The sequence below is a fragment of the Scyliorhinus torazame genome, chromosome 1 (genome assembly GCF_047496885.1).
Source record: "Scyliorhinus torazame isolate Kashiwa2021f chromosome 1, sScyTor2.1, whole genome shotgun sequence".
Lineage (NCBI taxonomy): Eukaryota > Metazoa > Chordata > Chondrichthyes > Carcharhiniformes > Scyliorhinidae > Scyliorhinus > Scyliorhinus torazame.
This window is the reverse complement of record NC_092707.1, coordinates 164,322,124-164,338,157: the sequence shown is the minus strand read 5'-3', so window position 1 is coordinate 164,338,157 and position 16,034 is coordinate 164,322,124. Positions and strand designations below refer to the sequence as shown.

Here is a 16,034-nt window from a genome sequence, read left to right as displayed (position 1 = left end):
GTGAAAACATCAAATTCCATTAGCCATTTTTTTCAGAATGACTTAAAATGAAATGATGTCATGGGTTAGTTGTGTCGGTATTCCCCCTTTTTGTCACAGCCTTGAGTGAAATTCCCGATGTTCAGACAGGACATCTTAGAAACCGCAGTTAAAATGAATTCTCGAAAGTGAAAAGTTTGAGTGCAGCCTTATGCTTGAATTGGGGGAAACACATACACAGTACATTTGAGTTTAAAGGTGAGCTATGATAAATGGTGGCGCAGTGCAGTCTCGCGGCGCCGAGGTCCCAGGTTCGATCCCGTCTCTGGGTCACTGTCCATGTGGAGTTTGCACATTCTTCCCGTGTTTGCGTGGGTTTCACCCCCACAACCCAAAGATGTGCAAGGTAGGCGGATTGAACATGCTAAAATTGCCCCTTAATTGGAAAAAATGAATCGGGTACTCTAAATTTATAAAAATAAAATAAAAAATAAATGTCTACATTGTTGTAGAGCCTGGGTGTCTTGCATGGTAAAACAAAATTGACTTCCTCACAGTCTTGGCCATGCGCGTATCCTATTAATGTCACCGGGTTTAAATCGGGACATAAAATTGAAACTAATTTAGAAGCAAATTCTCCCACTTTTGCTGTTTTATTTCTCTGAATTTGCTTCTGATTCCTCTTGCCACATTGGAGTTCACAATGAGATACAGTTCAATGCTGCAAGAGGATAGGAATAATAATATTTTTTAGTGTCATAAGTAGGCTTACATTAACATTGCAATGAAATTACTATGAAAATATGTCAAAGGGGCAATGCCTGGAGCAAGGTGCAAAGTACCAGGGTCCAGGTTCAAGCAGATATTTCCCATATGTATGTTGCTGAAGCCACTCAAAGAGACAAACTGAAAATCCGATCAGGAGAGGGTCACATTTTGGGCAGCATTGGGGGGAGGGGAGGGGGCAGTTTGGGCAGCATTGGGGGAGGGGGGGGGGGGGGGTAGGGGGCAGTGATTGACCGGGACGGGTTCACGTGCTACCGGGTGTGTTTGTTCAATGGACCCTCACTCAAATGTTTCTTTATTCCTGACATGTGGAGTGTTGGTTGGCGATTCTGTCATGGGGTGCATCACAGTGTGCCCTGGATCCATACGAGGTTTCCACTCCTGTGCTTACCAGCTGGCAATTCACCGCCTTTTTCATTGAATGGGTGAAAAGCTCGTGAGTCGGTGTGTTGCAGAGGTCAAAAAGCAGCAGATCCGAGTATTTACACACACCTCTTCCCAGAACAGTCAATGCCATCAATTGGGAGCAATGAACCCTAGCCCTCTTGAAAGGGAGGTGAATTACAATGCCTGGGACATTGCGCTAGGGGCTGATACCAGTGATCGAAGCTGTAACATTGAGGCTTCAGAGGATTCCCCCGTCCAATAATTCTATGGATAGTCACAATTTGTAACAACTGTGACACCCTCTTGTACAGAAAAAAAATGAAAATGCCAAATAAAGCTGTCAGATGTACAAACAGGCTGAGATGCCTCTGGGAGTTGGAGTTCAGATGGATATCATGCCATTGGTTCTGCCTTGTAGCACAGTCCAGTTTTTGTTTCCTCTTGCAGTAAGAGTTGTGTAGAAGAGTCGAAATGAATCTCTCCATTCACCCAGACGTGCCGAGTTTGTCCAGCAATTTCTGTTTATATTTCAGATTTCCAGCACCCCTTGTCTATTTCTTTCATTCTATCTCTCGACTCTCTCTCTCTCTCACACACACACACACATCACTCCTCCCACTGCGCTGTGAAGTTGTAGTATTTGCTGGGTGCTGCCACTGTAAGAGCTCCTGTCCACTGGCAAGCCACGAAGCCAGGCCGGACCAGCCCACAGGGTGATCTCATCAACCTGTAAAGTTTGACCATTTTGAGGAAACTTTTTAACTGGTGATCGAGAAACGCAATGTCAAGGGACGTGTTACGTCACGACTGCACCGAAGTATTTTACATAAATGTCACCTCCCCTAAACTCCATAGAGGGTTTTTCTTTTGAAGAAAGTTTACAGGAGGGAGTAGAAGAGACGGCGCAGCTGAAGGCTGCTGTAAAAAGCAGTTTTGCTTTGCTATTTTTTTTGTTGCTGGGGGGTGTTGGTTGGGGTGTGGGCGCTGGGACTTATAACATGGACGCTTTAAAGTCGGCGGGACGAGCCATTATAAGAAGTCCCAGCATCGCCAAACAAGGCTGGGGAAGTGGCAAACACAAAAGTAGGTTTATTTACAGTCAGACTTTACGAACCGGCGTTGTTGAGGTTTTGAGAGTGGGCAAAAGTTGCTTCAGCATTGGGCAAGCTGCCGGTTCGTGGATGTTGTTAACATTGTTACTCTTGGCCGGAGCTCGCTGTTTCCGGGCCTGAGGATAGTTGCACTTATTCTGCCTGCTTGTGTTGAAAGGTAAAAATGTGAGCAGTGAAGTCCAATGTGAAAGAAGCGCAGAGCGCGTTTACAAATGGAGACGCGGGGAACATGTCTCTTGCGGCCCGAACAAACGTGTCAACGTGTGAAACTGTCAATTTCACCACTTGTGAATTTCCTTTGCGTTTCACTTGAACTGTGACCATATGGATTCCAATCCGCCCTGGATTACTCCGACATTTAAGGATTATTAATTTTTTATATATTTTTAAAAAACGTTTTTGTTTAAAAGGCGCCACCCTGAAGTTGATTGGCTCCACCAGTCTCCCCCGGGCTAGATTGATGTCTCACTCCACCAGCGCAAGTTGCGATCAGAGTTCATGACTTTCCCTGAACGGAATTTCAAGAATGCCCTGAGCGACATTCTCACGAAGCAGCCCCCACATTCCCAGTTCTTTCACGGTCACTGCGAGCTCCTGTCACCCACTTATTTAAAAACCTTTTGGCATTTGGAGTTCATAAGGCACCATGCAGGCTGTGATACAGACTCGGAATATGGTACTGCTCCCCCAAGTGTAGTCAGACTGCTCTCAGAGTATAGCCTGATATTGGGGGCTATGGCCTATCAACTACGCGTGAAATTATAGGTGAAGAAGTTGCTGGATTTGTGCTCTCGAATTTATAGAAGTGCTCAGACTGAGACTTGTATATCTGACACAGTAACATACATAGAACATAGAAACAGGAGGAGGCCTTTCGGTCATGGCTGATCATCGAGTTCAATATTACTTGATTCCTTTAGCCCCAAGAGCTATATCTAATTCCTTCTTGAAACCAGTTGTGCTTTCGTGTGTGCTGTTAGCTCTCTTGCTCTGGCTGATCTGCTCCGGATTTCCACAGTTGTGCATGACACAGGACATGCCCTGTGTCATTATTGCTAAAATACCTCCACTAATGTCATCACATGCTTTCTGCTAATGATATGTTCAAATAAACAGGCAGAATGTCCCCGTGAGCCTGTGATTACTGAGATGTGCCATGTTTTACATTGTTTTACACTGAGTATCATGTCATGGGGAGGGTGCTCGTGTCCTCTCTAGCTTTGTTCTCAGAATAAAGTAAGAGTTGACCTATTCAAACTGCAAAATAATTCACTGGAATGAATATTTAATACATGTGTTCCAGTTGTACCTGTATTTGCAAAAAATAGCTTTTTTGCAACCTGTTTTGTATATCTAACGGTGTATTATATAAGCATTTACACAATCCTTTATCTAATTTTTTTCATAATCTGATTAATGTACGCACAATCCCATTAACAGCAAATTATCAGGTGATGGTTGAAAGAATGAAGATATTCAGGACATTGAAAGGGGTTCAGGGGTTATGGGGAGAAGGCAGGAGAATGGGGATGAGAAAATATCAGCCATGATTGAATGGCGGAGCAGACTCGATGGGCCGAGTGGCCTAATTCTGCTCGTACGTCTTGTGGTCTTATGGAAAGTGCCCACCTGAAAAAACATCCTGCATGAAATAGGCCAGCCCCAGCAATGCATCACCCTTGCAGCATTATACAAGTCTGGGATGGGGTTTGAACCAACAACCTTTTACTTCAAAGGGAAGCGTATAATGCTGCCAACTAAAGTCTTTGGTAAAATTTTATTTAGTTTTGTTGTAGTACTGAGCTTGAGATGTAGGGTGGAATTTTCCTAAAATGTGTGTCAGGTTCTAACTGAAAACCGGCGTGTTTCTCCCCAGAAACACAGCCAGTTTTCACTCCAGGGGCTGGATTCTCCGCAGCCCCGTGCCGAATGCGAGTTCGGCGCAGGGGCGGAGAATGGCCGTTTACGAGAAAATCGGGTCTGGCGCTGCTGAAGCGATTCTCTGGTCCCCGGAGAATCGCTCGGGAATCGCTCGTGCGCAATCTATGCAGCGCGGCTAGGGCGCCATTGGCAGAGCCAACCCCTCGCGATTCTCCGCGCAAAACTGGCCAAGTTCCCGACGGCGTGGTTCTAACCACGTATCGGCCGTCGGGAACCTTGGGTGGCGGCTGCGGACTCAGTCCGCGGCCGCCCTGGTGGGGGGGCGTGGGGGATCGATCACCTGGGGTGGGGCCTCATAGATGGCCAGGGGAGTGATTGGGCGGCAAGGATCCGCGGGTGTGCGCGATCTTGGGGGTGGGGTTGCCTATATTCCGACTGCCATCACGCACAGCGTGGCCACTGCAGGCCGCCGCTGTGTGCATGCGCGGACCCCCGACCGGAAGTGCAGGGCCCTGTATCCGCAGCCAGAGCTGCGAGGAGCACTCCAGGGCCCAACCAGCCCCATGCAGGTATTTGAATCGCTCAGGACTTTCGTAAGGAAAGTCCAGAGTGAAACGCCAGTATTTTGCGCTGGCGTGGGGACATAGCCCCATTTTTGGAGAACTTCTGACACTTCGTCAAAAAAAGCAAGGGTATGTGTTTTGCACCATCACTCGGGTAGCGTGGGGCCTCGTGGAACTGGCAAGCTTGGCACTGCAAGGGTGCCAGTGCACTGCCTTGCCATGTCCCTTATCTCATCGGGGCTATACTCTCCTCAGAGTCCCCAGTGTGGCCATCACGACTGGTTTCCATTTTGGATACCAGTAGTGATTCGCGCAGGTGCGATCTAACGTTGGCAATGGAACATTGGACCACCCCAGAATCAATGGTGTCAATCTGTTTATTAATATTTGAAACCATTTAAATCCATGGTAATCAGCTCTGCCACAAATCCCGTTATGGCCTTCTCGTCAGAGTTAGTGACCATAACGGGATTTGTGCCCACGGCAAATGGGCCTTGAAAATGTTGCCTGTGATGTTTTGAACATTAGGTTGTAAACCTCAAAAGGCTGGAGTTTCACCCTGAGCTGGTGCTCCACCTGAGACAGACACTGAAGCATAAACAATCTTTGATAAACTTGCACCTTTAAAAATCTGATTTCCAAAGCATGGTTCTTTTTTCTATCTGTTTTACTGCGAGTACAAAGGCCTAGAATAGTTTCTGCAGCATAAGTGGAAGACCAAATGACATAGAGATTGATGCCGGAGATCATATATTTTCTGTGTTTCCCTTGCCAAATACTTTATTGAAGAGCAGAATTCTGTCCAGATACTTGGAGTTTCTTCCATGTGAACCACAATTGGAAGTTTGGAGTTCTCCTTTAACAAATAGAAGATTATTCCAGTTGAGCTGAAAGATTATAGAATCATGTGATGGATGGTAAGGTATTAAAGACTTTTCCTCAGCCTTTTGCAACAATATTTGATCACATGTGGCAAATTTTATTTAAAAACTCGAAATTTAGCTTAAAGCAACTTGGATTCTATCTTTGTAGAGCTAGAATAATTTACTCAGGCTGGATGTAGCAAACCATGCAACATTAGCAGTAATGCCAGTTAATTGAACAAACTGTGAGCACAGTGTGTGGGTGTCCCTAGACAAGGCACTATACTTACCTCTTTGGATTCTCGCACAGGCCACAGCCAACAAAGTAACCATTCCTAAACCAGAATGTACAGTTGTGCTGATGGACTAATTGTTTCCCATGTAGGCCATTGCAAATGCAACAAAAGCAACTGTTAAACTGCACCAATGTGTGTGAGAGTCAGTGAATTAATTTCATTTTTTAGTAATGTTTTGGAATGGTGGTAAGATTAGTTAAAACTGTATTACTGAAATGGTTGCTCAAAAGTTGCTAACCATTGCTTCCCGGTGATGAGATTCTTATTACACAGGGTCTGATTAATCAACATAAACAGGGGAGTAAAAACAAGCCAAGGAATGTTTTTCATTTTGAAATATTTTGTTTCAGATCCAAGAACAATTCCTTCACAGCAGATGTAAACTGCAAAAAGATCAGCTTTGTCTAACCCTGCCTCTTTGCACCATCTCCCAACACACACAATATATATGAATTTTACATGCTGTGTCTTGCGTATGGCATATTGTCAGAGTAGGTTGTCTGCACTTTGGAACTGTCCCTCAGAAACAGCACTGTAAATGGTCAGCTACTTTATCCACCTACTTAGACTCATTCAGCCTGCCAGGGCTTGTTTCTCATGTATAAATAATCCTTTGTTTGTATCTGGCAAACGAGAACCGAATTCTCCACTTGCTTTGAAAATTTGATATAATTTACCTCCATGAGCATTACAAATTTAGTCAGTTTAAAATAAACTTCGAGCCACATGGCTGGTCCTAGCCCTTCTACTTTTAATGGTCTTGCAAGCATTGACTTCAGATATGAATAGCCACTCGTAAGTGGTGTTCAGTAAAATCAGGGTCAGCATGCTACAGCCTGTACACAATTTCTGGGAAGAAAATATATATGGAAAAGGTTCTGGCTGTAACTCCTCATTTGCCAAATCAAAAGCCCTTTGTTAAATGGACCAAGGATTTAAGTGGTACAGGGTGTGTCTATAAATGAAGCAATATTTTTTTTTTTAACACAATGAGGTTGCTGGTGCACTGAAGATTAAAAGTGATGCAGTGCCTGCCATTGATTTCACTACTGTACCATGTTGAAGTTCTTGTAACTGCTACTGTAAAAACCTTTAGTGACTTGATGCAGTAACTAATGCTGGAATATAGTTTTGATATAATTTAACACCATAAACAGTTCTCCTATATCTTGTCATTCTTCAGCTATAAGCATGTAGGATGAGTATAGTTAAGTTGTTAGACAAATGAGTCATCAGAACTAAGCCTAGTATTGTTCTTAACCTTGAATGATTTTCAGTGTGTCATCAAATAGTGATCAGGAATGGGTCAGTGATATTTTCATCACCTCTAGCCTGGTGGTTTTGATTATGTAGCATCTTGTTCATGGTCACTTACTCAGCACATACCAGGAACTGAACTGAGACTCATCCTTGTCTCTATGACTCCTACCTTTTCATTAGATTGGCTCAGTGGTTATATTCTTGCCTCTTCACCAATTTCAGAGCTTGGAAGCACCAAATCTCAGCTGATGCTGAAGCACAATACTGCGGGGAGTGCTGCATTGTTGAAGGTGCTGACCATCAAATGAAATATAAAACCAAGGAGCCACCTGGTGAGGTGGACATAATAAACAAAACCCCCATGGCACTTCTTTTGAAGAGTAGGGTTTGTCCTAGATTCTGGCCAACAATTAGCCCTCAACTACCAAAACTGATTTGTTGTTCATTGGTGCTTGAGGACGTTGTGTGAAAACACTGACTGCATTTCAAGAGATGAATCATTGTCCAGGACATTTTATTTTGGTGGGTGGGGAGGTTGCTTTTGAGGATAAACAATATGTAAATGCAAATCCTTCCTTCCATTTGCTACATTCAGCCATTGTTCTTTTGATAGAGCCAGCATTAGTGAGAGTGAAATAATACATAGCTGATATTTTTCAAATCCTTACCTGTAATAACTTAAGCGACTACTAATCATTTTTACGTTCTCATCTTTTCTATGTTGGGCAGATGTTTTAAATCTGTTTTTTAATCTATAGTACTGTAAGTGTTAAGGGTAGACCGCATTCACACCCATTTCCGGCCATGAAATTTGGCAGAATCGATTTTTTAAAAAAGTACTAAAATTAAAATGAGCAAATTGGAAGTGACACTAAGGCCAGCGCTCCCAATCTCCAGGCGGTTGTACCCCAAATGAATCCCAGAAGATGCGCTGGGGACTCCACAGCGGTCCCCCCCCCAAGGAGGGAATTGCCTGGGAAGTTGAAACTTCCAATGGGCGATTCCCTTGCAGTGGGAACTATCCAATTTAATTGCAGACTTCAGATGGTTCTGACTGTCTTAGCAGAATAGCTGCCCAGGAAATGTTAGTAGGATTAAAACCACTTTTAACTCCTGGGTAACTATGGTACTAACCACCCCCGACCCCTCCCCCCCACCCCACTACCCTCTGACTCTCCCCACACTCTGACTATCCTGTTGTCACCTCACAGACCACCCAAGGCCAACCCCACTCCACTACCCTGGACCACCCTAACCCCGATCCTCACCTACTTACAGACGTACCTTCTTCCTGACTTCTCAGTGACTGCAACCTTTACACTTGGCTGGTTTGAGGCAGCTCGTGCTGTAAAAAGGAGACTTGGCTTCAGTTTCTCCCAATGCTGATGCCCTGCACTGGACGGAGTCCAGGGGCTGCTGTGCAGCACTTTTCTCACCAGGCCTGGGGTGAAAGATTGGGCGAGAAATGTGAGCTCTCAACCTGGGTAAGTAAAAAAGAACGGAGTGGCAATCTGACTTGTGATGCCATTCCTCAAAAGTTCTATCATTTGCCAAAATCTCAAATGCTAGTATGATAAATAGAAACAGATTTTACAACCTCCCACTATTTGTTTTGGTATCTAGCTTCTGATCTAGAACTTTAGAAATTATGAAATCTATAAATTGAATGATTCCGCTTGGTTCATTTGGTAACCATAGAGATCAGCAAGATCTTTCAGCTGATCTTGGTTGGAGGAGGAGGGATGCTACAATTGATATCCTAACATCTGAGTGCGAGGGGAGGGAAATGTAATGACCGTGACTACACTTAATTGGCTGTAAAGTGCTTTGGGTCTTCTTGAAGTCATGAATGGTTCTATATAGTTGTAAATTTTCTTCTCTTCTATTAAATTGTGACTCAGTATGCATGGCCGCCAAGTAAGGGTGCGATGAAAGTTAGCTGTGATGAACTCCATGGAAAAAGTGCCATTTAAAATTTGCCATTTAAAATTTGCTGTCTAGAGTTATGTATGAAGAATGCACACTTAGAAATTGCACCCTGCTAGTTTCAGAGTTGAAGACTGGGTTGCTATATGGATATCTGGTGTAACTTTTTAATTTAACTGTACTTTTAAAAATTCATTATTGGGCTGTGGGCATTGCGGACAAGGTTGTAATTTAATGTTCATTCCCATTGATTAGAGTAGCTTGCAAGGCCACTTCAAAAGGGTGGGGGTGGGTAAGAGTAAATCCTGTCTGTGTGAGATAGCGTTTACTCTTACCCCCCTGATGAGGGCCATTTTTTGCTAACTTTTCTTTTTAGCTGATAGCAGTTTAAAAAATGGGAACCAGGCGAAAGGAATCCACCAGGGGTGCAGATGTAAGTACAGCCCTTGGGATGGAGAGGGAAATAACTGGGCAGGGCAGTGCAGTTCTGGGGGGGGAGGGGGGGGCTTCATTTTGGGAGATCCGTGTGGGTGGAGGTGTTCCCCCTGAGGGAGTGCGTTTCCTGGGGGAGGGTGTGTGTATTGGTGGTGCATCTGTTTCCATGGAATCTTTTGCTTTAATTTTTATAAGATGAGGTTGCCATTTGGAGAGCAGATGTTTCTGGCTCTCTCAGGCCCCGCCCCATGATTGTGATGGTGTGAGATACTTCTCCAGCATTATTTTATGTTGAGTGCTGGAAAATATGGAGAGAAAAGCTGGTTGTGAAGTTGGCAAACTGCATATTGGTTTTCTTGTCTGGTCCAGGAGATTGGAGCGGGTCGGGGTGGGGGAACTTTGTCCCTGGTTTACAAAGTTTTTCAAGTAAATTGGACAGCAACTAATAAACGTTCGTCTGGTTTTACAACATGTTGAAATGGATAAATTGAAGCCTGGAAGTTTGAACTGCATTGTTTTGCAATGTTATGAATTATACTTTCATATACCATTTAACATTTGTTTGGTACATCCAAAGCATTCAGCCTGGGACTATGCTTGTACTTGTGATCTGAGGGTTCAAATCTTTAGCTGCAGGATACATCTATGTTGTTGGAATTTTATACACGTTTACCCTCCCCCATATTTAAATGTGTATTTCATACATCTTTATTCTCATTTCACTTTGAGTGAGAAATTATGCCTACTAATGCACAGTTGCAGGAACCTTCAAATAATGAACAGACTGGTAGGCATGGAACCATGCCAACACCCTGAACTGGTTTACCCATTATAAGCAGCTATTCGATCACACTGCAAGGATTAAAGATTTTCAAGTTCTTATTGCTCATTTCTTTCCAGAAGGTGTCCCATGTAGGATTTGATGCATGCCAGGCACAGTCTGATCATTTGTGTGCTTTTTTAATTAATTCTTTGACGGGAAATTCAATCATCACTCAGTTGTATCTTGGGCTACCCAAGTATCTGCACTAGAAACAACTAGTGGGGAAAGAAAAACACTTCCCCATTTTCCCTTGGCCCGGTTGTGTTGAGGATGGCATTGTTGCACCACTCCTGTAGCCTTGGCTGTCAGTGGCAAGTAGCACAGACCAAGCAACTAACCTGGGTGCTCCCTTCTTGTCAGCATGGCTCTTTTCACACACAGCAGGGCACTTCCTTAACTTTTTCTGGACCTCATGATTTAATCAAAAGTAACATTAAAAGATGATTATTGCTTTCAACTACACTGGGTGAGTCCCTGCCGCTAGAGAAGTTGTTGAATAAGCTGTTTCATTTCACAACTAATAGAAATGTCATAACCCACAGTGATAAACAGAAGTGTTTTATGGTTCAGACTTCACTTTGTGGAACTGTGCAACAAAAGCAAACAAATGCATTGAAAACATATTTTTGAATCCAACTCTTGTGCCTTGCTTCAGGCAAAGCAATGAATAGATCCCCTACCTGACCCAATGCAGAAGGACGCTATTCAGCCCATCGAGTCTGCAGCGACCCTCCGAAGAGCATCCTGCCTAGACTCACTCCCCCACCCTATTTCCTCGTAACCCCACCTAACCTGCGCATCTTTAGACCGTGGGAGGAAACCGGAGCACCCAGAGGAAAACTCATGCTGACAAGGGGAGAAAGTGCAAACTCCACATAGATAGTCATAAGGCTGGAATCGAACCTGGGTTCCTGGAGCTGTGAGGCAGCAGTGCTAACTACTGTGCCAACGAATGAATGGGTGAATCAACCAATTTCACTGATACTCCATCTCTCTGGGGAGGGATTCCAATCTTCACTTTTGAATATCTGATCTTGGAATGCCCACGTTGCAGGGTTACAATCTTGTCTCCCAAGATTCCATTCCCCTGGATTCCCCTGTTGACACTCGAGCACCAAATCACAATCACGACTTTCAGGTCCTTGGTCCCACCGAACAGAACACGGCTGCTCCAAAGGGGTATCTTCACTCCAATGACCTGTAGCACGAAGTCACCAACCTGGGTTCTTCAGGAATTCTACTGAGCCACTTGGAGCCTCTTTCTCTGCTCCTCTCCTTTTTCCTTCCTTAACTGGGGCCTGTTTCTGTCCTCTGTCTCTGTCCTGTACTTGGGACTTCTATTTGGGATCTCTCCCTGTTGCTTACCTGGGATACTTGCTAGCTATGATGTTCCTCAACCAGTCACCTGACCCAGATTTTTGCACCCTTTTGTTTTCTGTGCGCAAGCACACTGGGTCCAAAGAACATAAAAATATAAGACCGTGCATGTGCAGCTCTCCCCGGTTGCAAGCTGACGTTCCTGACCTCCAAGCTCAACGCTAAGGTAAGTTTGGGTTTCGCAGCAAGCGTCATATGAAAGAAAGAGAATATTTGCAAGGATCAGAATTGCTTTTAATCAAGAATAAACATGGCTTTCTCTGGCTCCTGTCAGCAGCTTGAATGCTTCAGACTAATGAGCTGACAGTCGGCAGTTGTTTTATACGGAGGAGATTTTGAGAGCTGGAATCAGAGAAATTGCATTACAGAATGGCTTTCAATACAATGGGCACGATGTAACGGAAAGTTTCTGGGTGGGATTTACCGACCAACACACCGTGTTTTTTTCAGCGGCGGAGGTGGCCCGTCAGCGAGATTTACTAACCTCACCGCTGACAATGGGATTTCATGGTGACTGCACCCCTCGTCACTGGGAAACCTGTGTGCCAGCGTAGAAGCAGAGATATCCTGCTGGCGTGAACATCCAGCAGATCGCACCCTCTATAAGTGTAATTTGTGACGGGTTTCCGGCACGTTTCCCACCACTACCTAACGATACTTGGGGTGCGATCTACAGGCCGCCTTGCACTCCGCGATGAGGCTGTTAAATCACGGAGAGGCCAAAAACGAGAACTGCGCCGATCTGTTGGCGATCAAACTGGCCCGCTCCCGTTGGCAAAATCAGAATTCCGCCGTAAAGTGGTGAGTAACCAATAATCACCATTTATCACCACCCGTGGCCTTGAGTAGAGATGGGTGTCTCAGCGGCCACGGGTCCAACATGCCAACCCGTAGCCCACGTGATGCCATTCCAGGGACCAACCCCCCCCCCCCACCCCCGACCAGCCAAAACTCCCACTGCCCTTGGAGGCTACTGGCCGTGCAGCTGAAAACTATTGCTAATTTGGAATTGGCTATTGTGGTAGTTAAAGTGAGCACTTCAAACCTCCCAAGTGGGCGGGCAGGCCATGTAGCATGCAGGAGTTATCGCCTAGCATCCCAATCAGACCATGATGCCTGGACACTGTTGCTGAACATTGCAAGAAGCAACCCCATGGATGCAGCGGCCAATATTGGAACACCCAGGGGCTCTGCAGCGCCTCGGCTATGCCCACCTGAGACTGGGACCTGCCCCGCAGTGCCTCATTAAGGTCCCCCAGCGACTGGGACCCGCTGTCGAGGTGCTCAACCATGGCCGTCGCCAACTGAGCCACGACTTGGACACCTCCACTCATGTTGCTGACATCGTGCACCAGGCTCTCCATTGCTGTCGCTACCCTAGCAGTGTTGGCCTTTGTATCAAGCATTGCTGATGTCATCTCCTGCACCTGTAGCCTGTGGGACTCCTCAAATTGGCTATGGACCTGCTGGAGTGTCGCTGACATCTCCATCTGAATCTCACAGCCGCACACTATCGTCTGCATCAGCTCCGGTAAACGTGATCCAAAGGCTCAGCATCTGACTGTAACCCAGCTGGGCCCTGGGATCCAGCAGACCTCTGACTGCTGTCTCGCCTGGCCATCACCACCTCCACCTGATGGGCCTTGGGGAGAGGGGGGGGGGGCGGTGCAGGTAGGTAATGGGAAACTCCTTGCACAACCAGCCACAAATGAACTTAGCAATGTTTCCATTAAATTCAACCTTCTCGGGCAGCGTGGTGGCGTAATGGTTAGCACTCTTTCCTCACGGCGCCAAGGTCCCAGGTTCGATCCCGGCCCTCAGTCACTGTCCGTGTGGAGTTTGCACATTCTCCCCGTGTTTGCCTGGGTTTCGCCCCCACAACCCAAAGATGTGCAGGGTAGGTGGATTGAACACACTAAATTGCCCCTTAATTGGAAAAAATGAATTGGGTACTCTAAATCTATAAAAGAAAAAAAAGAAAATTCCGTCCTCTGTATCCCAGGCTGCAAGGTTGCCTCCAATTCTGTACATTTTACATCTTTTATGTAAGTTCTTCTAATAGTCCATTTTTATCGTATTGTGAAACGTTGTCATAGAATGGGACATCTATACATTAGTTAACCTTTGAATAAACTGTACTTTTTCCATGTAAAATGGTTCTCTGTACAGACAGACGCTCTTTAAGATTATACATTTCTGTGTTAATGTGGTTTTTTAAAATTGACATGTAATTTCACATAATGGGTGCATTACGTGGACTCTGGTCCATATAAAGCCGAATTTCTATTCATGGATTAAAATTTTCTGCTGATGTGCTGTTACTGGGAGAAAGGATCTTTTAGGGGTTTTGAAAGTTGTGTAGTTATATCAGATAGTATAGTGGATGAGGGCAGTTTTCTAATTCTGGGATTAAATTTAAATATTGTGCGAGTTTGGGTGTGCTTTAAATAAATGTCTATTTAAGGTTTCAGGTTTGGTCATTTTTTCTTGTCTGCAGTAAATTACCTGTTGCAAATATTTGCCTGAAAAATCCCCAGAACTAAAGTTGGAGGTTAAAATAACTACAATTCTTTGCAGACTTAAACAAAAATCAGCCTCCTCCTGACTAAACTAGCCATGATTCTCGAATCGGCAAGTTGGGTTTACGTCATGGTGAATTTTCATGACTGATATTTTGATCTTGGAGTTTTTCACATTGGTCTATAATTTAAAAGAAAATCATATTCTGGATAAATGTCATAAATAAGTAGGATCGAAGGTTCCAATAATACATTTAGATATAATGTATTGATCAATGGAGTCCTGAACTGCTGAGATCATGGACAGTAAAGTAAGTAGTTGGATGGTAAACGGTAGCACTATGGTTAGCACTGTTGCTTCAGAGCACCAGGGGTCCCAGGTTCGATTCTGGGCTTGGGTCACTGTCTGTGTGGAGTCTGCACGTTCTCCCCGTGTCTGCGTGGGTTTCCTCCGGGTGCTCCGGTTTCCTCCTATAAGTCCCGAAAGACGTGCTGTCAGGTGAATTGAACATTCTGAATTATCCCTCGGTGTACCCGAGCAGGCGCCAGAATGTAGCGACTAGGGGCTTTTCACAGTAACTTCATTGCAGTGTTAATGTAAGCCTCCTTGTGATAAAGAATATTATTATAAACTAGTAGTAGTAGTTTGTTACAGAATTTGAGTACTACCGAAAAAAGAGACATGTCAAAGCTTTTCATCTTGCGCAGGAATGCTGATTTTATAAGGGGAAAACAACAATTTACATAACCATTTACTACTCCTCGATACTGTAGCAAGATCTGGCCAATATCCGGTCTTGGGCTGACAAGTGGCAGGCAATGATCCAATAAGAGAGGATCTAACCATTGCCCCATGGCATTCAATGGCATTACCATCACTGAATTCTCCATGATGCAGCAGTGCTAGCCACTGCACCACTGTGCTTCCCTAAGGCACACTAAGTTAAACAGGTTTTTACTTCCCTGTTGGGAGTCTCCCTGCCATCAAGGTGTGTTAGTTAACGGGAGCAATATTAAAGAGTTTTCTGCAGCTCATAATTTTTAACATGAGAGAGTTTTGTTGTGTTCTGTTATTTGAGGGTTTTCAGTTCAGTTATTGTTTGCCACCGTTCTATTTGCTTTTAGGTGTGGCTATGCTTGACTGTAATAATATAATACTGTGACTGTGACCGTGATGGCGTGTTTGGGTTTGGTGGGTTTAGTTTCATTTTCTTGGCGGTGTCTGCTGGTCTCGCTTTGTCGAGTTACGTAACTTGGCTCGGTGGCCATCTTGGGTTGATCTTCTTGCTTTGTCTTCTCAGTACCCCTTGTTTAACATTCCTCCTTGGCAATTAGCTGACTCTGGTTTACAGGGTGGTGGGAGACCTCCAAACCAACTGATTAGCTGCAATACTAGGGTTTTGAAGGGCCTTGTAAAATGTTCTCGAGCATTCACGCATCTCAAGAGCCTAAATTCTGTGTTTTTTTGTTGTTGCAAGAAATCCATTTACGCATTAAAGATCAGACCAGGCCGCGCAAGAGATGGGTTGGGCAAGTATTTCATTCTAGTTTTTTAAAATAAAATTTAAAGTGCCCAATTCTTTTTTTTAACAATTAAGGGGCAATTTTGCATGGCTAATCCACCTATCCTGCACCTCTTTGGTTTGTGGGGGTGAGACCTATGCACATACGGGGAGAATGTGCAAACTCCACATGACTCGGGGTTATTCTAGTTTTATCTGCTCGTCCCAGATTGTGGCTGACCGTAACGGTCAATATATCGTCCCCTCCCAACCTCGACACATACCATCATACCCTGAACTGTGTTTTGGACCCGAAATTAGACCC

At 44.7% G+C, this 16,034-nt stretch overlaps 1 protein-coding gene across 1 annotated transcript in view; it reads left to right on the top strand.

Annotated features, from left to right (window-relative positions):
* The first annotated feature begins 1,977 nt into the window (after positions 1-1,977).
* The window catches only part of ldlrap1b (low density lipoprotein receptor adaptor protein 1b), a 72,008-nt gene continuing 57,951 nt past the window's right edge, over positions 1,978-16,034 (top strand). The window contains exon 1 of the mRNA XM_072501098.1: positions 1,978-2,235. Coding sequence (XP_072357199.1) covers positions 1,983-2,235 — 253 coding nt within the window. The 5' untranslated portion in view covers positions 1,978-1,982. The remainder of the gene's footprint in view (positions 2,236-16,034) is intronic.